Source organism: Toxotes jaculatrix, chromosome 22, assembly GCF_017976425.1.
Source record: "Toxotes jaculatrix isolate fToxJac2 chromosome 22, fToxJac2.pri, whole genome shotgun sequence".
NCBI classification, from domain to species: Eukaryota; Metazoa; Chordata; class Actinopteri; family Toxotidae; genus Toxotes; species Toxotes jaculatrix.
Window position 1 is genome coordinate 16,666,472 of NC_054415.1, and position 20,679 is coordinate 16,687,150.

Consider the following 20,679-nt stretch of genomic DNA (forward strand, 5'->3'; position numbering starts at 1 on the left):
CCACTGGTTTCTCTTTGGTTTCTGATGTGGTTTCTCAGGTTCGGGTATCAGTTCTGGATCTTGTCTACTGTGGTTCATTTGGTGTTTGTTTGTACTTAATGTCCCTTGGGACTGTGGAGGGAAAATTGGTGACAGAGCAGATTCTTCTTCTTCGCAAGGACTGACCTTGATTAGAGAGGTAACATTTTGGACCACATCCCTTGCAGCTTTTATGAAAAGTTAATAACTCATTTGTAGCAGCAGGTGACATCAGCAAAGCAGAGTTGCAACAGCATAAGAGCTTTATAATCTGGTTTATAAGGAGCTGAATTACCCTCTTGGACAAAAGGACATTGAATGTAGTTCTAAGGCTGGGCATACTTTCCCTTCCGAGCCCACAGTTTTGAACCTTTGCACCACCTGGAGCCTGCGCAAGGCGGCTGAGTGTGGACAGTGCCAGATGTGTGTTTGATCAGAGGATGTTTCCGCGTGGGAGTCCAGCCAGGTGTACAGCAGGTGAACCCTGCAAAGCCAAAGAGCTGCATCTATCCAAGTGTACTCAACCTGGGAAAGAATGACATCGAAGTGAATCTTTTCTAATCATTGTTCACCTTCCAACTTTAGCCTTGCCAAAACAGTGCCTTCACGCTAACTACTTTGTAGTTAAACAGTGTGGTTTGTAGGATAATGGTTGATACATGCACCAGGACTTGAATGAAGTTCCTACCATGCTTCCCACACAAAGCTGCCTGAGCCCTGGTTCAGGGCAATGCCTTATGGCAGGGCTGCAAAAAAGCTAAAGGTTTATTAGAACTGGCACAAAGCTCTTAAAACACATTAATTTTCAAATCAGTTACGCATCTTTGGAACTGAATTATATCCAAAATTACTAGGATGGGACATACTCATCTAAATTAGTGTTAATCATTTGTTTAGATAATGTTAGCAAGGAATGGCTAGTAGTACAGTACCTGACATTAATATTAAGATTATTGGTTGTATTGTCAGTAAAGTTGTTATCTTGTACTGACACTGTGTTGCTGTAAATTATCTATAAAGAATGTTTTGAACATTTTAAAACCGTTTAAATGACTCTAATATTGTGTGTAAAACTCTTATATTGTGTGTTAACAGCGAACTGAGATTATGTAATATTCTCACGCGTGACCGCGCGGCAGAGGAGGCGGCGAGCGCAGCGTGGGCGCGCACGTACAAACGCCGAGCCCCCTCGTCGGGTCGTCCCCGCCGCTGTCGAGTATAAGCCACCTATGGTGAGCCAAGTCCGCGGGTTGCAGCTCTGAGTCTGTCACGCACACATACATACATACATACATACATACATACACACACACACACACACAGAGGCGTGTGTGTAAGACCAGCAGCTCCGACACACTCTGCAGCAATTTCGGATTTCTTTTTTAATATTTTTTTCTATCAAATACATTTTTATACACAGACATCGCCATTATGTTGTGGACGGCGTCACGTCAAGTGTTACGGAGATTCTCCACTACGTCCGTGAGTAACGTTGCGCTTGCCGTTTTGCTGGAGCAGAGAATGAATGTGCAAAGTGCCTTTGATGCATCTGTTGCGTTTATTAATGTGTGTGTGTGCGTATATGAAATCATACTGGTAAATAGTGCTTGTGGTGACATGAGGACGGGAGGGTTCATTTCCAGGTCCTCTTAAGTCACTCCCAGTGAATATCCAACCAAACCAGTGCATGATGTAGTACAGTATGGTTGCAGTTTGCCACGTTACATACCCCCCTCTTCCTGCCCTCTTTGCTCGGACTGTACTGGCCTTTACTGTAACAAGCTCTGGAGGAGTGTTGCATCAGCATAGGAGCTCTGTACTGTAGACCCACAACGGCTTAGTGAGGATTCTGCAGGGTTGCAAGCGACTCACAGGACACCAGCATTGGAGCAGTCTGCTCATTCACTTATCATTCTGGGGGTGGTGGTGCATGGGGGTGCAGTTTTGTAACCAGATGCATTGTCATTTCCAGTTCTAATTTTGCTCTTAGAGCTATTTTACAGTAGCTGGTTTTTAAAGGATGTATCTGAATGCATCATGAAGCACGTTGCAAAACTCACTGGAGAAGCCAGAGACGGCGTCTCGTGCGCCTTGACAGGATCGTTCATGTGCGCGCTGGGAAATCCGAAACCTCCCTCCTTTCAACGCGCGTGCTGCTGCTACTGCAGGCAGATGCACTTGAGCTTGTCGATCTGTGTATGAGGGCTGTACTCGCTGTCAAGGCTTCCACCAATGACCAGACACTTACCGACCATCAGCCCCCCCTTTTAGACACTGCCACGTGAATAGATCAGTTACCTGATAATTAGCAGGACGATTAATTGCCAGTTAGTTAATTGACTAGTCAGTGCAGTTTTTCAAATGCAAGGATTGGCTGCCTTTTTTGTGCTTTCAGTCTTTATAAATTACATGTAGAACTAATACACTTTGAGTTATGGACTATTGGTCAGATAAGACATCTTTTAATTAAAATTCAAATTAATTAAAAATAAAAGTTTCAATCAATAACGAGAAAAACTGTAGTGTAGTGTTATCGGGTGATGAATTTGTGGGGGTCACGTTTTATTTCAGTACTTGTAAGAACATGGGGAAAAAAAGTAAAAAATATTTGAAGTGTATGTAATGATCTGTTCACATTCATAATTTACAGTCAGAGAATTTGAATCAGAAGGTGCTTTTTAGTTTCCAGCTGATTTAAAAACTGGCCGCCCCCAGGTGAAATAACCAACAAAGACATGATGACATCACTACGACATCATGGTGATATCATCTTATGGGAACTGTAGGATCCAGTGTATTTGGAGCTTAACCCGTTAATGGAACTAAAAGTTAGGAAATGTAATGGTTTTTTTGTCATCCTCAATACCATATTAGCGGAATACAAAATTTTTGGAGTGGCCCTTTAAGACTTTTGGTCTGTGGACCCCCCTGGTTGCTGGTACTAAAGGCAGTCTCCTGTAGGTAGCTATCAAGACCGCCTCTCCATTTGGCGTGTTGCGTAACATCTACAGCGTGGAACTAACAGTAGGTCAAGACAGGACTGCAAACCTCTTCCTGTACAGTATGACATTATGTGAAGTAGTCTCAGTGCAGAAGAGTTTTTCCAAAATTTCCGAAAATTGGTTGAAACTAATGTGTTGCTTGCTCTCGTTACAGCATTATTACCAGAATAAGCTAAAACTAGCCATAATTGGCCAGAGCCTGTTTGGCCAGGAGGTGTACAGCAACCTGAGGAAACAGGGTCACAGAGTGGTGGGTGTGTTCACCGTCCCTGACAAGGAGGGCAAGGCCGACCCCCTAGGTGAGTTAACTCTTATTCCCTTTGTGTTTTTGCATTGTTACCGTCTTCCGGCTAGTTCTTATTACTTATGAGGTTACTATGAATTGATGGGATACTGCGGATGTGGTGGTTTATTTGGTCTGTGTACTTTGGTTCAGTAGGGTGTCGTTTGCCATTTGCTTCCTAACACTGTTTGGACAGTAGCTTCCTCTGGCACTGCTTGTGAGTTAGGTCTGTTTTACAAAACCTTGGGGTTTTGGGGGTGGGGTGGGAGGGGGTAGGGGGGTTGTGGTCCAGATTAAATACTGATTGGTGCAAATGTAGACTTAACGTTGCAACAGTACAACTGTGTCCTCACTCTGGGTCTCATCAGAGAGGTCTGTGCTGTGGCTGAGGTAGATTTGTGTAGAATGAGCTGTGCTTCTAGACAAAGACGAGCCTTTGTCCCGTGTTAGCCGTGGGATAGTGGCTCCATTATCTGTGCATGGGAGAGGCCCTTTGTGGTCTGGTGATGCAGCTCTGAGGTGAAAAGTCTGCAATCGGGCCACGCTCTTCAGTATGATGCAATCTTTCCAGGAAGCATCATCATAACCAGCTACCGGTCTCTTGACCTCTGCATGTCATCCTCCTTTGCTCTGAGTGTTTGCAGCAGGTGTTCAACTGTTTCTCTTCTCACTATATCTTGTCATGGGCATATTCCCACTGTGCCAGAGTCCTTTTTTTTTCTTCTTGCATTTTAGCACACACACAGACACTTGACCTCCCCATGCTACTCTTTCCTGTCTCTCTAACCTCTTTTATCAGATGTGTGTAGGGCTGTGTTTACATGTTCTAGCTTACATGTACCTGCGGGTGTGTGAGCCAGTTGGGCTGCTATCAGTGCCCTGTGACCTTTTACTGTAGCATAGCAAGCTAGAGGGATCTGGAGCTGATCTGGAGGCAGCTGGTTCACCTGCTGCACGGTGCCAGGTTTTGTTTCAGCTCATTATAGCTGTGTGTGTGTGTGTGTGTGTGTGTGTGTGTGTGTGTGTGTGTGTGTGTGTGGTGCAGCAGTTAGGCCTAGTTCTGACTGGAGTTCAAGCTTATCTGACTCCTGTTGAAGTGGCTGAGATTGCCACATGTGACTCCTTTTCCGAATGGCCCTTCAGAAAAAACACTTATTGTGTGTTTTTCATTATGATCATGTGGTACTGAAAGTAGGATTCATTTTCATAATGTTCCTTGTTAGTTGCACTAGAAAAGGACAATGCACAAGTAATCTTAAAAGCATTGCATTCACAACCCACAATGTGAAAAAGAAGACAGTCAGTAAGCGTGGATGGTGGAAACTGTAATGTGCATTTGGAACTTCTTGATCTTATTGTTAAGTCTCATGTCTTGGAACTAAGGTAACTCCCAAGGTGATCACAAAGTCAAACAGTGTGCCTTGAACAAAACCTGATCCGGACACTAACCCTAATCTTGACCCGTAATCTTAAAGTGGTTACAAAATCAAACAGTGTACCTGATCCAGAACCTAACCCTAATCTTGACCAATCATCCCAAGGTAATCACAATGTCAAACAGTGTACCTTGAACCAAACCTGATCAATTTAAAAACTATTTCTTATACAGGTGGGGTGGTACAATTGGGGGTTAAGATGCTACCCTAGAACTGGACCTTCCCCGGTTCGCAACCGGCCAAGGAAATTTGTCATATCTTATTTCTCATCTCGCTTCTCCTTCCTCCTCAGACAGCCTTTCTGTTTTCTGAACTGTGTTGATAAACTCTCCTTTGCTCTGTCAGCGGTGGCAGCTGAGAAAGACGGGACACCGGTATTCAAGTTCCCACGGTGGCGGGTCAAGGGGAAACCCATCCCAGAGGTGGTGGAGGCCTACAAGGCGGTGGGTGCCGAGCTCAACGTCATGCCCTTTTGCTCCCAGTTCATCCCAATGAACATCATTGACCACCCCAAGCACGGCTCCATCATCTACCACCCCTCCATCCTGCCCCTGCACAGAGGAGCTTCGGCCATCAACTGGTGAGAGAGAGGGGGCTGGTTAAACTGTGCATCTTGGGTTGGTGTAGTGAGGAGGTTTGGAGGTGGCATAGATCTGTCCTCAGATAAAATGTCTTACTACATGACAATACAACACATGCTTGCTCATCCATCCATCATCCATACCGCTTATCCTCTAAAAGGTCATGGGGATAGAGAGGTTGGAGCCAATCTCAGCTGATAGAGTTGCCAATTAACAACTTAGACTTGCCATTTAATTGGCAACTTTAAGTTTAAAAGGAGTGGTCCAAATTGAAGCAGCAGAAGCAGAAATATCCTTATTTTAACTTCAAAACAGCTGGATCCTACATTTCGCATAATGCAATTCAATAGCATATATCCTCAGACCTGCCCTGCTCTCTAAATGTCCACTTCTGTTGACCTTCTTTTTGTAATGCTAGCTTTGCGTCATGAACGTTTAGTGTCAAAGCCAAGTCCAGATAACCCTGATAACATTATCATCATAATACAATTTATATAGTTCACAGTCCTCTCTGTTTTCCAGGCCAGGTTAGGGTTGTGATGGGATGGGTGGGGTTAAACCAGTTCTGTCTTCTTAGCAAGCTGGTTTTCTTATCAGTCCCTGTTGCTAGTCTCTGTTCTCCACCCTTACTATCTCTCTGAAAGGAAGAGCTACCGTTTGTTTTAACTACAGATTGTGTTGTTTTTTTTTTCTTTAAAGAATTTGAATCCCTGCGACTTTTCTAAATGGAACCATTATTTTTACAAGCTTCTAAAAATGTTGTTTAAAGTAAACTGAAGAAATAAGTTGACATTTTGTCTTTCCCAGAGTGAGATGATTGTGAGTGTTCTTGTGACTGTTAATTATGCAGCTCAAGGCCAGAAGACAGCTTAGCTTAGACTACGGTGGAAACTACGGCTACCACAATTTGTGGTTTTTGCATTTCTGATGAAACAGATGAAACCGAATGTTTTTTGTTAGAGGGCTACACTGGACATTTAGAGGACAAGGCTCCTGTTTCAAATTTTGATGCAAAGCTAAGCTCATGGGCTAATAGCTTAATTTGGCACTAGCTTCACGTTTAATGGACGGACATTAAATAGAGAGTAATGTAGACCTTCTTGTCTATGTTAAACTGTTCCTTGAAATGCAAAATGTTAATTTAAGCTGGAGAATGTTACGACATGTTATGAGATCAGTTTGACTTGTAATATAAAAGAATTTTTTTTTGGCCTTTTTGGTTAGTTAAAACTCCAGTTCAGGATACCTAAAACTGCAGTTTGACTAAAGTATCTTTAGTCTTACTAATCATAAATGTAATTTCAGTGAATATATCTTAATTAGTATTATATCCGTAATATGAATCCAGTCAAGTTAATATATCCTAAAAAGTAAAATAAAACCTTAAAAAAAATGTATGACTAAATCCAGCTTCCTAAGGAGGACCTACAGTAAACCAGTTGTTTGATTCACAGTATGCCCTCTTATCATTTCTTTATCCAATTCTGCTCCATTTGGTCAGGTGTATGGTTTTACATCTCTTATCTGTTCTAAAAATAAGTTTTCTATGGCACAGCTCCTAGTGTTTATGAGTTTATGTGTGTCGGTCTGCCACCAGGACCCTGATCCATGGCGATAAGAACGCTGGCTTCACGGTTTTCTGGGCAGACGACGGACTGGACACGGGACCGATCCTTCTGCAAAGGGAGTGTGCTGTTGAGCCCAACGACACCGTGGATACGCTCTACAACCGCTTCCTTTTCCCAGAGGGCATCAAGGCCATGGTAACCACCCAGAATTTGAAATGCAGCAAACTAGTCCTTTTGATAACGTAAGAATGTAGCCAGTAGTATATCAACAACATATATTCATAGAGAACATATTTTAAATTCATTAATCCTTCATGCAGTCAAGACCTGGCTCCGGTCTTGGCCTTCTCTACTAATATCAGCATTATGGTTCCATTAACTCCACAGTTGTTGCTTTAGAGACAGCTGTTGCACCACTGACTGATGCTACACTCCCACACTGTTTCCTGGTGCAGGTGGAGTCAGTACAGCTCATCGCCGATGGAAGGGCCCCCCGAATTCCCCAGACAGAGGAAGGAGCCAGCTACGAGGGCATCCAGAAGAAGTCCAACGCCAGGGTGAGAGTCCTCGTTCCAGACAGCAGCCCGAAATTCTATAGTTAGGTTATAAGGCAACGTTATTTTCACCACTAAAGCACAATCCGAATTTAAAATGTAAGGGGCCTTAAGGTCTATTCAAGGTGCAGCCTAAGAGACCTGAGCCACACGACGTCCTGTCCACCACAAAGACCTGAGAAGAGGAAGGACTACACAAGCACACACAAGAGGCAAAATCCAAACACATCGTTCAAACACTTAGAGGGAGAGGAGGAGGCTGGGACTCGTGGAGGGCAAAAATCCAAACATCTGGAATGAGGCACTGTGACAGCCAGGAGAGGGAGAAGGGTCCCAGGATGGCCGATGGCTGTGATGCACATGCAGTCTTTGAGAGATGCAGTGGTTTTCAGTAAGAAGTGGATTTTTGTGAGGTCCTTTATTGTATAAAATGTAGTTTTATGATAATACTGAAGATATTTCCGATGTTGTGACTTTTTTGAGTTCGCAGAAGTTGATCCTGGTCGCAGTCCCACCACTGCCACTGTCAGTAAGAGTAACAGCATTTGACAGCTTCTTGGCCATTAGCAACGGTGACGAGTCGGGGCAGTTACTGTCACTGTTGGCTGGTAAAAAAAAAACATGCTGGATGTTTGAGTGAAACACAGGGATAGAAAACTGCATAGATAATTTTCTGCTATCTTTATGCAGTTGGACAGCTGCTCAGTGCAGCAACACCTCCTTTTCATTCAGTTCATTCAACACCATGGAAATTTACCGGTTGGACCAAACACGTATTGAGCAAGAGAGTGAGTGGTGTTTATCTTACAAGGAGAAAGACTGAGGTGGGGCTGATCCCAGCTGCTCTCTAGTTCGTCGCTTGCAGCCACGTTGCTGGTCGTGTCTACATGTGCTATTCTTAGTGCAGAGGATTATTTTCCACCATCCACCATTTTTTTTTTTTTTGCTCAGCCAGCTGTTGGGTTTTCCAGTGCATTCCCAGAAATTTATGGCTAACTGGTCTGGAAAACCAAACTGAGTTGTCAACATGTTGACACTCCTGGCTTCTTTCTGTCTCTCTCTCCCCCCACAGGTCAACCTGGCCCAACCAGCTGAGACCATCCACAACTGGATCCGTGGCCATGACAAAGTCCCCGGTGCCTGGACTGTCATTGGTGGTCAGGTGGGTTTCCTGGAACTCTGTCTATTGCAGGATCAATCTGTCAAGAGACTTTTGAGTTGAGGCTGACATTTAGTACCTTAAATATGGTCTCAGCATGTCCTGGAACATTCTTAAAATGTCGGAAAATGTTTAAAAGTTCTGGAATCTTAAATTTGTGTTGCAGTTTCTTTTCCGTGCTATCAATAAATCATTTTCTAATGTAATTCATAACAAAATACATCCTTATTTTCCATGGAAGTGGCATTTAAATGTCTTACAAAGACCTTAAAAAGTCTTAAATTTAAGATAATACCTAGATAGCGTGGACCTCTTTCTCTGAAAGCAGAGAAAGAAGTCCACATAAAGTTTTTAAATTTTAATTCTTTCAATGTGTATTCTTCTTCCTCAGTCTGTGACCCTGTATGGCTCGTCCATGTTAGGGGCGTCAGTACCGGCCGGTCAGCCCCTGGAGATTGATGGGGCGTCCCAGCCCAGCCTGGTCACCAAAAATGGGCTCGTCCTGTATGGAACTGATGGGAAAGCTGTGAGTGTCTCTTTAGTTTTTGACGTACTACAAAACAAATATTCAGAAACACAGCTGGGGCTTAATTCTGATAGAGCCATGCAGTGTCTGCCTGTCGCCTCTTGGTCTTGTCGCTGGACTTTACCTGCTCTGCGTTGGGTCCACAGCTCCTGGTGAAGAACCTGCAATTTGAAGATGGGAAGATGATCCCTGCATCCAAATATTTCTCCTCTGGAGATAGCACCAGTGTGGAGCTGACTGATGATGAAAAGAAGATGGCAGAGGAGATCAGGGTAAACAACTTCATTCTTTTTAACCTAGTAGTTGTACTGTAAGTGATTAAAAAATCACAGTAAAATGTCTGTGTTAGTAAGAGTTTGAATAATTTGCTTTTATTTTTGGTTTTTAAATCACAGAACATCTGGAAGGGCATCCTCAGCAATGTCCCAGCCATCGAGGACACCACAGACTTCTTCAAGTCTGGAGCTGCCTCCATGGATGTGGTCAGGTGAGGGAGAGGCAGGCCATGCAGCGATTGGTCAGAAATGATTCACCTATCATTTTAGTCTTTATTTTTCAAGATAAAAGCAAAACAGTTTGCTGGTAGTACAAGAGGGCAGCTGTTTCTCACTGTATATTACCAGATAATATTGGTTGTGGACACGTTAAGTACAGTTGATTTCAAAAGCCATTCAGCTTTTGAAATCAAGCCGAAAATCCACAACATTATGGAGGAACGGATAAAGTACAGTAATTTCAATTACAAAAAAAAGACAAGCTTAGAAGTTGACAAGTACAGAAACCAGCCGGTGCATCCGAGAACAAGGCTTGGAAAGACAACCCCAAAGACATCCATGTAGGAAAAAAAAAACTATAAAATATAAAACGTGAACAGCAAAACATAAACTCAAAAGAAACTAAAAAACTCTTACATGAACAAAAAAGGATCTTACGGAAGGAAATGAACACAGGAGGAATCAATGAATTATTTAAAAAAAAGAGACCATTGGTGACATCTTGGTGTGGTTGTGACCAGGCTGGTGGAGGAGGTGAAGCAGAAATGTTCCGGCGTACAGCTGCAGAACGAGGATGTGTACATGGCCACCACCTTCCAGGACTTCATACAGATGTTTGTCCGTAAGCTGAGAGGGGAGGACCAAGAGGAAGAGCTGGTCATTGACTACGTGAGTCTGAGCGCCAACTTAAAGTAAAGTGACTAGTCCTTGATTCAAAATAATAGAAACAATCATCTACATTGTACATGACATATATCATAATTATCCCCCCACGATCTGGTCAGATGATGAAATGACATGTCTTAATTATATTTCGTATTGTACCCAGGCAACCAAAGAAGTAAACAACATGACAGTGAAAATGCCAAACCAGTGCTTTATCAACGGTAATTTCGAGGACGCAGAAAATGGCAAGACCTACGACACCATTAATCCCACCGACGGATCTGTGAGTGATCTTAGTGAACTTACTCGCACACAAATGCAAAACGCATACACACATCCAGCAGAACTTCTGAGTGTGTCTGTGACCATCGCGTCCTCTGTGCCCAGGTGATCTGTAAAGTGTCCTATGCCTCGGTGGGGGACGTGGACCGGGCGGTGGCAGCTGCCAAAGAAGCTTTTGATAATGGTCCATGGGGCAGGATGAACCCAAGAGACAGAGGAAGTCTGCTTTACAAGTAAGTAGCTCCACCTAGAGGACTAGCAGTAGGGCTTGCATGATCACCAAGGCTGGAAACACACTTTAAGATTCAGTCCCAAGATCTGGACAGAGACTTGCTAAAACTTTGTGCCATCCAAATGGCCATTCAATATGTGAGAAATATAATAGAGTATTTTTAAATTCAGTGTGACTTCTTACACCCTCCATGGAAACTGAATCCATGGCAACATTAGATTTTCCAATCTATGATGTACATCTGCGTGCATAGGTAAGTTGTACTCTTCTTAAGGGTTTATGCTTATGTTACTTTTTAAAGTTCCCCTCACACTCTGTGCCCTCTGACACTCCTCCTTCACCAGGCTTGCAGATCTGATGGAGGAACACCAGGAGGAGCTGGCCACCATTGAGTCTATTGACTCAGGGGCTGTCTACACACTTGCCCTCAAGACCCACGTAGGCATGTCCATCCAGACATTCCGCTATTTCGCTGGCTGGTGCGACAAGATCCAGGTAGGTTCATGCTCAACAAGTACAGTATAGCTACAAATAGTTTACTAAAGCTCTAATACTAGACACACATGCTGATATCGGTTGCAGGGCAAGACAATCCCCATCAACCAGGCCAGGCCCAACCGCAATCTGACCTTCACAAAGAAAGAACCTCTGGGGTAAACCAATGTATTTTTACCGTGTATTTATATTCAGTAAGTTGTGTGTTTTTACTGAGTAGTGTGGTTTTTCTGTGGCAGTGTGTGTGCCATTGTTATCCCATGGAACTACCCTCTCATGATGTTGGCGTGGAAGAGCGCTGCCTGCCTAGCAGCTGGAAACACACTTGTGCTCAAACCGGCACAGGTGGGTCCAGTAAATTTGGAGGATCTGGGTTTGCATCACATACACCTATATCCTTTGTCTAGTTTAATTCAATCCAGTAAAAGAGATGCTGAGCTAGCCTAGTTTTTGGTTTATATATATATATGTATATGTATGTATGTATGTATATATAAATATATTTTGTTAATATTTACAGGTCACCCCATTGACAGCACTGAAGTTTGCTGAGCTGTCAGTGAAAGCTGGCATTCCAAAAGGAGTTATCAACATTTTGCCAGGCTCAGGTATTAAACACAAATACAGTATCTACATATTCTAAAAATAAAAATAAAGTCCCTTTCCCTACAGCATTTTGGATCAACTGGACAGTTTTTAGAGACTTGCTGGGGGCAGTTCCTTAGCAATAGTCCAACCTAGAAGTAACAAAATCATTTCTGCATCTTTTTGAGACAGGAAGTGTCTGGTTTTCTCATTGTTACATACGTGAAAAAAGGCATTCCTCCTGTGTTTTAACACACCTTTAGAGAGTTCAACCAATCTCTAACATGGCTGTCCTAATCAGTCCCCTAGCACACCCTCCTCATCGCTTTCTCTCCTCCAGGTGGCATGGTGGGCCAGCGTCTGTCCGACCACCCGGACATCCGCAAGCTAGGCTTCACTGGCTCCACGCCTATCGGCAAACAGATCATGAAGAGGTATGACCCAAAAAACTCGCTGCTTGCAGGCTGAGAAAAGTGTCTTCTAATTGGCGACTCTAAATTGTCCATTGTGTGCCCCGGTGTGGCACTATCTCGTTATTATAGATACACCACTCACCTGACATGATTAAAGTATGTCTGTGTTAAATCTGATTCATTGCTCATTCATTGCTCTTTTCTCTGTGATATCCTGTTGTAGCTGTGCACTCAGCAACCTAAAGAAGGTTTCTCTGGAGCTGGGGGGGAAGTCGCCTCTTATCATCTTCAGTGACTGTGACTTGGACAAGGCTGTTCGCATGGTAAGAGAGCTGGGCTCACAAAGACACGGGAAGAGGGAAAGGGCTGATGTTGTTTTGCTAAGGGTGGGGGCATATTGATGAAAATACTGGTTGAAAGACCAATGTGTGGCTTCCCTCCAGGTACTCTAGCTAACCCTAGCGCCAATCCTACTCCCACAGTCCAAAGACATGACACCTAGGTTCATGGGTATCCTGAAGGACAAAGACACAAATAAGCTGCTGTTAATTCTGTATCTGTGTGTTTGTGCTGCTTCACAGGGCATGAGCTCTGTGTATTTCAACAAAGGTGAGAACTGCATTGCTGCTGGGCGTCTGTTTGTGGAGGAGTCAATACATGACGAGTTCATCTGTCGAGTGGTGAGTGCGACACTGGAGCAACAGAGGCCGATATATTCCGACTTTTAGCCTCTAGTTCTGTTCAAGATCTCAAAAACATTTGCGCTTACATTTTCCATAATTCAGTTTAATAATATAAGTTTGACCGGAAGAAACACAAAGAGTTATTTCTCTACTCAACCCTCTCCCCTCAAAGGTGGAGGAGATCAAGAAGATGAAGATCGGAGACCCTCTGGATCGCTCCACAGACCATGGCCCTCAGAATCACAAAGCCCACCTGGACAAGCTGCTGGAGTACTGTGACATTGGAGTAAAGGAGGGGGCCACGCTGGTGTATGGAGGGAGACAGGTGGATAGGCCAGGTAGAGAACACACACACCGGGAGCCTCTGGGAATCTTTCTCAGATTCTCACACAGAACACAAAGCAGTGCAGTGGGTTACAGTAGAATTTACAGTGGCTTGGCTGCTTTTATAGAGCAGCACCATCTTTTATTTTCAACCCTTTTGTTTTTCACGTGTTAAGTTTTTACATTTTTCATTGCTACCCTACCTAACTTTAGAATAAATGAAGTGCTAACTCTACTCTATGTTTTGGATGCTAAAACCAAAAATTGAGAAAAAAAACATTCAAATAAATATAAATGACTTATACAAGTACTGGTATGCCCATTTGCTTATGTGGCTAATGTAAGCTAATGTTAACAAATGTTAGCTTTCAAGTTTGATAACATTTTTGATGATAGTCAGAATAGCTAACATTACCCTAAGACTGACCTCGACACAGTGCAACTTGTAAAAGTGACTTTCTAAACTTTAAGCCCACAAGCTAACGTAATAAGTGAAGAATATGTTTCTTGGCCTTGGGAGTAACCTAACACAAACCTAACCCTCCTCTCAAAGGGAGTTTTCTGTGTGGAGTTTGTATGTTCTCCCCTGTGCTTGCGTGGGTTTCCTCCAGGTACTCCAGCTTCCTACACAGTCCAAAGACATACAGATTAGGTTAATTGGCGACTCTAAATTGTCAATTGTGTGCCCCAGTGTGGCACTATCTCGTTATTATAGATACACCACTCACCTGACATGATTAAAGTATGTCTGTGTTAAATCTGATTCATTTTTTTGTGGATTGACTTGTCAAATTCAGCTGCTGTGGTTTCTCTTCAGTTTTTTGATTACTGTTGAAAATTTAGCATCACTGTTAGCATCGGCTAACCATCTTGGCCATTTTTGCCATCAGGTTATTTCATGGAGCCCACTGTGTTCACTGATGTGGAGGACCATATGTTCATTGCCAAAGAAGAGTCCTTTGGCCCTGTCATGGTGGTGTCCAAATTCAAGAATGGGTAAGCCATGAAAAGAAGCATCTCATTATGGTGCTGTCATACAATTTCACTAACCCTGGGCACCCTCCGTCGTCTTTGTCTGCAGCGACGTGGATGGCGTGCTACAGAGAGCAAATGACACAGAGTATGGCCTGGCCTCCGGTGTGTTCACCCGCGACATCAACAAGGCCATGTACGTGAGCGAGCGGCTGGAGGCTGGAACGGTATTTGTCAACACCTACAACAAGACCGATGTGGCTTCACCTTTTGGAGGCTTCAAGCAATCCGGCTTTGGCAAAGACCTTGGTGAGTAGAGGCAACCGCTCACCAAAATTACACAAAGACGGGGTCAGTAACCCAAGGTTTGACCATTACTATTTGCCTGTCTCGTCCACAGGAGAGGATGCTCTCATGGAATACCTCAAGACCAAAGCTGTGACTGTGGAGTACTGAGACCCAGATGCCCCCAACAAACTCTTGCTTACATCTGAACAGGAAGGGACTCATCTGTCTGTTTCGCTCAGACATCCAGCTTCATTCAGCATTGCTTCTGGATAGTATGTCTTTGTGTGAGTGCGCACCGTACGACTGATAGGAGAGTATGGTTGTATTTATGCCACAGTTTTGGACTATGTGCCTGTCTTTTCTTGGCTGTCTGTGTGAAATTCACATCACGGACAAGGGACATTTTTCTGCCTGCCTATACACACCTGTAAAATCCTGAGCTGATTCCGCTTGGACTCCATTACTGCACTGATCTGATCATCCATGATGGGAAAACAGGGTTGAGGTTACAGCTGAATCCACATAAGAACTGTTGACTGTTAGTAACATAAGCTCAAGGTCCACTTACTAGCTTTTTATCAAAGTGTTCGAAACCATCATCACTGGTTCAGAAAAAGTTTGTGAAAAAGCCCGCTAGTCCACCTTGAGTTAACAGTCAATTTACCACCAGGTTGAAAAGCAATGTTTCAGTTCCCTCTGTCTGGATGAAAGTTTCAACCGTGTGCATCTGCAACCACAACATAACAGTGAGGTACACTGACACATCCACTTCAAAATCACTGTAGCAAAGGTCAAAGGTCAAGAATGAACTTTCACACTCGTAAAACTGGCAGCAGTGACAAAAGTCTTAATGAGGACTGAGTTCTCAACAGCCAAACAGAAGCTGGTGGATTTAGGTAGATTTCCTACCTTCTAGGTAGGTTTTTCCCGCAGCTTAGCATTAGCATATGATGGTTCACCGTATGCTAATTATGAACCAGCAACTTTGTTTCTAGAATTTCGGGTTTCTTGACTGGGATCTGAAAGATCAGGATCAGAAAATCTAATTTTTCATGCCATTCAATAAAGGCATGTACAGGCAAATTTGTCTGTAAGGTTGTAAAACACTTTACAGTATTTGTCACTACATAAAGCTCTGTGTTTCATTTCCATCACACCCTCTGGTTGTTTACATCACATCAATGCAGCTGTCTCTTACCACATCCTTACCTACGACATTTGCTCTTCTCCATTTGTCAAAATTTGATGTTTTTGTACATATTTTTTAACAAAAGAGGGAAAATAGGGACTACCTGATATATTTTTGACATTTTATTTGTCAAACAGAAAATTATTATATGTTAAAACACTATAATATATTCGTTAAAGACTAGCTAGATGTTTTTATGCACCACTAATGTGAAGAAGTTGTGGAATTAGTTTTCTATTTGTCCCACATTGTCAGTGAAGGCAGCAAGGGCTACAAAAGCAAGTTTTCTTTTTTTTTCTCACTCTTTGTGATGAAGGTGAAAGCTGTCCTCTCGTCTGTCCCCTCTGTATTCAGTCAATAATGCCACACAATGGTGAATAAAGTTTGAATTGTACTGTGTAATGTTGCCGTTAAGTGGAAAACAGACTAATTCTTCAGTATTTGCTGTTGTAATAAATACAAACAGGGAGCCTAATTTAAAGTGTGTCCATAAGTGTGTCCAGCTAACTAGCATAGTATACACAGTAGTGTAACTTTCCACTGTGTACTTAGGTTTCACGCATACAAAGACTTGAAGAAAAAGAGGCTGTACTGCCAACCATGATAAAAATGAGTTTGACTTTTGCTGCTATTTGCTGTAAAGCCAGCTGCCACTGTAAGCATATCCAGCTAACTAGCATAGTATTCTTCCTTAACCATGTTAGCTTGTTGGCTTAAAGTTTTTGTTCAAAAAAGTCACGTTTACAAGCTACACTGTGTGGAGGCCAGCCTTAGGGTAATGTTAGTGACTCTGAGGTAAATCTGCCACTATTCTCATTAAAAATGTTTATTGGCATTAAAAGCTAACATTTGTCAACTTTAGCCAGCACTAACCACCATAAGCTAGTCAGATCGAGTAATGCTGTAGCAGCAAAACTACTGAATGTAATGACCAATAAACAAGGTGGTGTTTTATTCCTTATGAATTAAGCTTCTGTTAGCAAGAGGAACAAGTTGGTACATCTTATTTTAAACATTACACAGTCTCTCTTTAAAGAGTTAGTTCATCCAAATGATCACCTCCATTGTATGGAATTACTGGTTATTTCTAGTTAGTAGCATTTTTCACAAAGTAGGACAACAGTGAAAAAATGGCATTTACAAAGCTCAACAGCAATGCAGCTTTCCCTGTCTGGATACCAGGAAACACAACAGTTGAACAATTCTAATAAACTTCACTATGAAAATGGTTCAAACTGAGATCTGTGGGTTATTCTGAATAGTGTGGACACTGTTTCTTTTAAGAGGTGTTTCTGTTGAATTTTAAATGTACTGTTTTCAGTGCTGTTACAACCATGAACTGCATTCCACTCACCTCGATTGCGCTGGGGTGGGAGCATAAATGCCAAATGTACATATCTCTAAACCTGGACAAGTATAAGGGAAAGTGTTGCTGAGTGAACTGGCCCTTTAATTTAATAAGTAAAACTCATTTAGCTCTGTGAGCACTTTTTCTTCTAAAATTCTGGTTAAGAAAGCAGCCATGTGTAGTTTTACTTTTTTTTCTACCATTAAATGAAGCATCCCCATCTGAGGATACAAGTGCCCAGGTTGCTTCATTAAGTGCTGTTTATTAAATGTCATGAATAGTTAATGTCTCTTTTGCCATTGTTTGCTGTCAGAATGTCCTCTTAGGCCAGAAATGTCCTCACTACGATGTTAAAAATTTACGAGATTAAAAACTGATTTTAGTCCTCATAGATAGCAATTCAGTGAGTTGAAAAATAAAATAAACTAGTGACTTTCTGGTTCAGAAAAAGCACTATAAAGTGGAAATACATAAATCAAGACCCATTTCTAAAGCATTTATTTCCCCCTCTGCAGGAGCACAGGAATTCTGCATCAACAAGTCTGCATTGTCAACATACATGTCTACACATCATCTATGGTGACTCATATAAACAAAGGGATGACGATTAATGAAAGTTCAATTCGGAGGACTAACTTCCAATCAGATTTTTCCAGTGACCTCTGCCAGCCAATCATTGCTCGCTGCTGTCACCATGCGATACTCTCAGCACTGGACCGCATGAAAACCAGAACCTGCAAATATCTTGCATTCAGTCTAAATTCAGCCCAAAATCTGGGGGGGTTGGGCGCTGGAGCCAATCCTAGCCAACACTGGGACACCCTGACCACCCTGATTTTTCCATGACCTCTGTGATCCAATCATCTCGTTGCTGCAGCCACGGTGTGATGCTCTCTTGTAAATGTGGAGCAGAGACCTCTGAGGAATGTTTCCAGAACCTTATTGAGTCCATGACACTCAGAATTCAAGTTGCTCTGGGGGGACAAAGAGGGTTACTACCCAGTATGGTGGACCTAACTAATTTAAGAATGAATAAATACGGATGGAGCAGTCTTGCTTTTTGTTGCATCGTGACCCTTTGTCCTCCAGAAACTCTCAAGTGTGCCTCATTAAAGCGCAAATAGTTTGTTGCTGCCAAAACAAGGCTATCCACGGCTGAAACACGCCATGTAGAATGAGAGGTCACATGGTCAGCTGATGGGCATTCAAGATGAGGGAATCCCAATATCAGTTACGACCTCAATCCATTCAAAATAATGTGTACCGTTGTTCCTATAGCAGCGACTCAGGGCTGTCTCTGCATGGGACGGTTTCTGTTTATGGTCTCTGAGTCCATGAAGTTTAAAATTCCGTCTGAGGCAGAGGTTTTGTCATTGGTCTCTTTACCCCCATCACCTCACAGCGAAAATAAACTCAATCTGAAGACAAAAGTCTGTACGCCTTACTCGTTCTACTCTCCATTCTGGTCCAAAACCTGAATGTTGGCTTTCTTCTTCTTGCCTTTGTCTCCAGGTAGTTTAAGGTTCTGCTCTGTGATCTCCTGCTCGTCATCAGACTCTGAGTCCTCCTCGGAGCTCGACGAATCCTGTTCATAGTCCGAGTTGCTGTCTGACCCGCTGAGCTCCACCAGTGCTACATCCTTAGATCAAGAGAAACCATGATTCAGACAGATCATACAATAAATACCATTAAAACCTAAAATAATAATATATGATATTGATATGCTTTATTTATAAAGCATTTTGTAAAGGTGAAATAATTATAATAATAATATTAATAATAAGATAAAACATGTTGGAAACCAAAGTAAACAAGGCAAGTACTATGAAGCAAGCTCAACACATCCTGGATATCTTGTGGTTATCTGGCTTCACTGGACATTAGCCATCTTGGATCACCTGTACTACAAAGCTGGTTATTAACTGGCTCAGTTAACTCTGGGTTTATCCATCTGGCTATGAGCATGTTCATGTGAAAGAGGGTGAGTGTTAATTACAAGCAGCATCGTCAAAATTCAATTCAATTCAATTTTATTTATATAGCGCCTTCCACAATCAAAATTGTCTCAAAGCGCTTTACAGAGACCCAGAGCCTGACCCCAGAGCAAGCACTTGAGGCGACAGTGGCAAGGAAAACTCCCTTTTAACAGGAAGAAACCTTGAGCAGAACATCAAATAGAAAAACCATTCCACTCATATATAAAAATATCTGTTGATCTTTTTTTATTTATCACTTTAATGTAAAACCTTTTCTCCCTGTCAAAATCCCTTAGGAATGATGACCAATGATCTGATTAGGCTGTTGACAGGTTTTGATCTGATCCTCTGAGGTTAACCTGCTCCATAGAAGGTTAAGTGTGCAGCATAAGTTACCATGGTGATGAAACCCAATAAGAACAGAACCACAACTATGACCATGAAAATGGAGGGTTAAACCTCAAGCTAGCGTGCTAACCTCAGATCCTGCTTCGTAGTACAAACCTTGGGACTGCTATTATACTTAAGTAAATCCCCAGTGCACATACTGGGTTGTTGCGCATTGCTGTGAGAAAATGAACTTCTAAGTCCAGCATCACTTAAGCTCTACTCACCATCTCTATGACGCTCTGTGCCTCCTCCACACTCTCTATGTCAAAGCGTCCAGCAGGAGCCTCCTCCATCTCCCGCTTCAGCTTCTCGTTAGCTTCAGCCATCTGTGGCAGGAAGCTCTGCAGCCGCTCCAACACTGATACACAGCAATAACAACAACAACAACAGCAGCAACACAAGTCAGACATGCATCTCAAAAGTCCTAAGTTTTCCTACAAGTAGAATCACGTAAAAATAGCTAATTAATAACAACACATCAGTGCAGGCAGAGAACAGATGTTTGGTCTCACCACTGCTTCTTGGCACTCTCTCTGTCTGCAGGGATCTACCAGCCCCTGGCCTGAGGAGAAGCTTCTCACTGAGGCCTGGCAACACAACAGATAAGTTCATTACACCCACCCACAGCAAAGCCCGTGAGAATTCACTGAGTTAACTGAGCTAACTCACAACATGTACCCTTCTCAGCCTCTAACTAGCTACATTAGCAAACAAACCTGAACCGTTGCCACACGACAGTAGAGCCCGGGAACTTGTTTTCTTTGCGTTCAACTCCATTTCTAAGGTTCTGTTTTCATCCACGTGCTACTGAAAAGAGCAACATCCGGGTTGAAGGTAAAAAAAAAAAAGACATGTAAGCTGTGGTTTTATACAGCGCCCTCTATTGTTTATAGAAGCTCTCACACTCATAAAAGTTGGCAGTAAAAACTACACACGCAGGCCATTTGTGAAAACTCCCAGTCTCGCTCGAGATGATCAGAAATGGCCTCTGCGCCTGCGCGCCTTCAACATATCCGTGTGGCACTTTTTGTTCCGAGTCTATGGTCGAGCCTGTTTGTAGGCGAGAGGTCTCACTCCTACTCAATTTTCTTAATATGAAACCCGCCGGTCACACTTAACCCAATTTATTTCGTGGGTTTATCATTTTCTCTAACAAGCAAATTGCTTATTTGCTTTACGTACAACATAATGACTCAGCTAAACCAATTTATGTTA

At 42.7% G+C, this 20,679-nt stretch overlaps 2 protein-coding genes across 2 annotated transcripts; one reads left to right on the forward strand and one right to left on the reverse strand.

Moving 5' to 3' along the window:
• Positions 1–1,268: 1,268 nt before the first annotated feature.
• aldh1l2 (aldehyde dehydrogenase 1 family, member L2) lies at positions 1,269–16,156 on the forward strand. Its single transcript, XM_041030613.1, has 23 exons — positions 1,269–1,500; positions 3,175–3,319; positions 5,085–5,319; positions 6,918–7,083; positions 7,344–7,445; positions 8,515–8,604; positions 8,993–9,127; positions 9,274–9,399; positions 9,523–9,614; positions 10,143–10,290; positions 10,451–10,570; positions 10,675–10,802; positions 11,146–11,296; positions 11,384–11,454; positions 11,536–11,641; positions 11,817–11,904; positions 12,222–12,315; positions 12,518–12,617; positions 12,876–12,974; positions 13,150–13,315; positions 14,192–14,297; positions 14,383–14,582; positions 14,674–16,156. Exons 1-23 carry the CDS (start codon positions 1,450–1,452, stop codon positions 14,727–14,729), a joined length of 2,775 nt encoding a protein of 924 aa, XP_040886547.1. The 5' UTR covers positions 1,269–1,449; the 3' UTR covers positions 14,730–16,156.
• Positions 16,157–16,268: 112 nt separating this feature from the next.
• nopchap1 (NOP protein chaperone 1) lies at positions 16,269–20,317 on the reverse strand. The gene is made up of 4 exons (XM_041030615.1): positions 20,181–20,317; positions 19,977–20,051; positions 19,689–19,822; positions 16,269–18,737 (listed from the first exon to the last, which is right to left on the reverse strand). The coding sequence occupies exons 1-4, from the start codon at positions 20,239–20,241 to the stop codon at positions 18,549–18,551; spliced, it is 459 nt and encodes a 152-aa protein (XP_040886549.1). The 5' UTR covers positions 20,242–20,317; the 3' UTR covers positions 16,269–18,548.
• Positions 20,318–20,679: the final 362 nt, after the last annotated feature.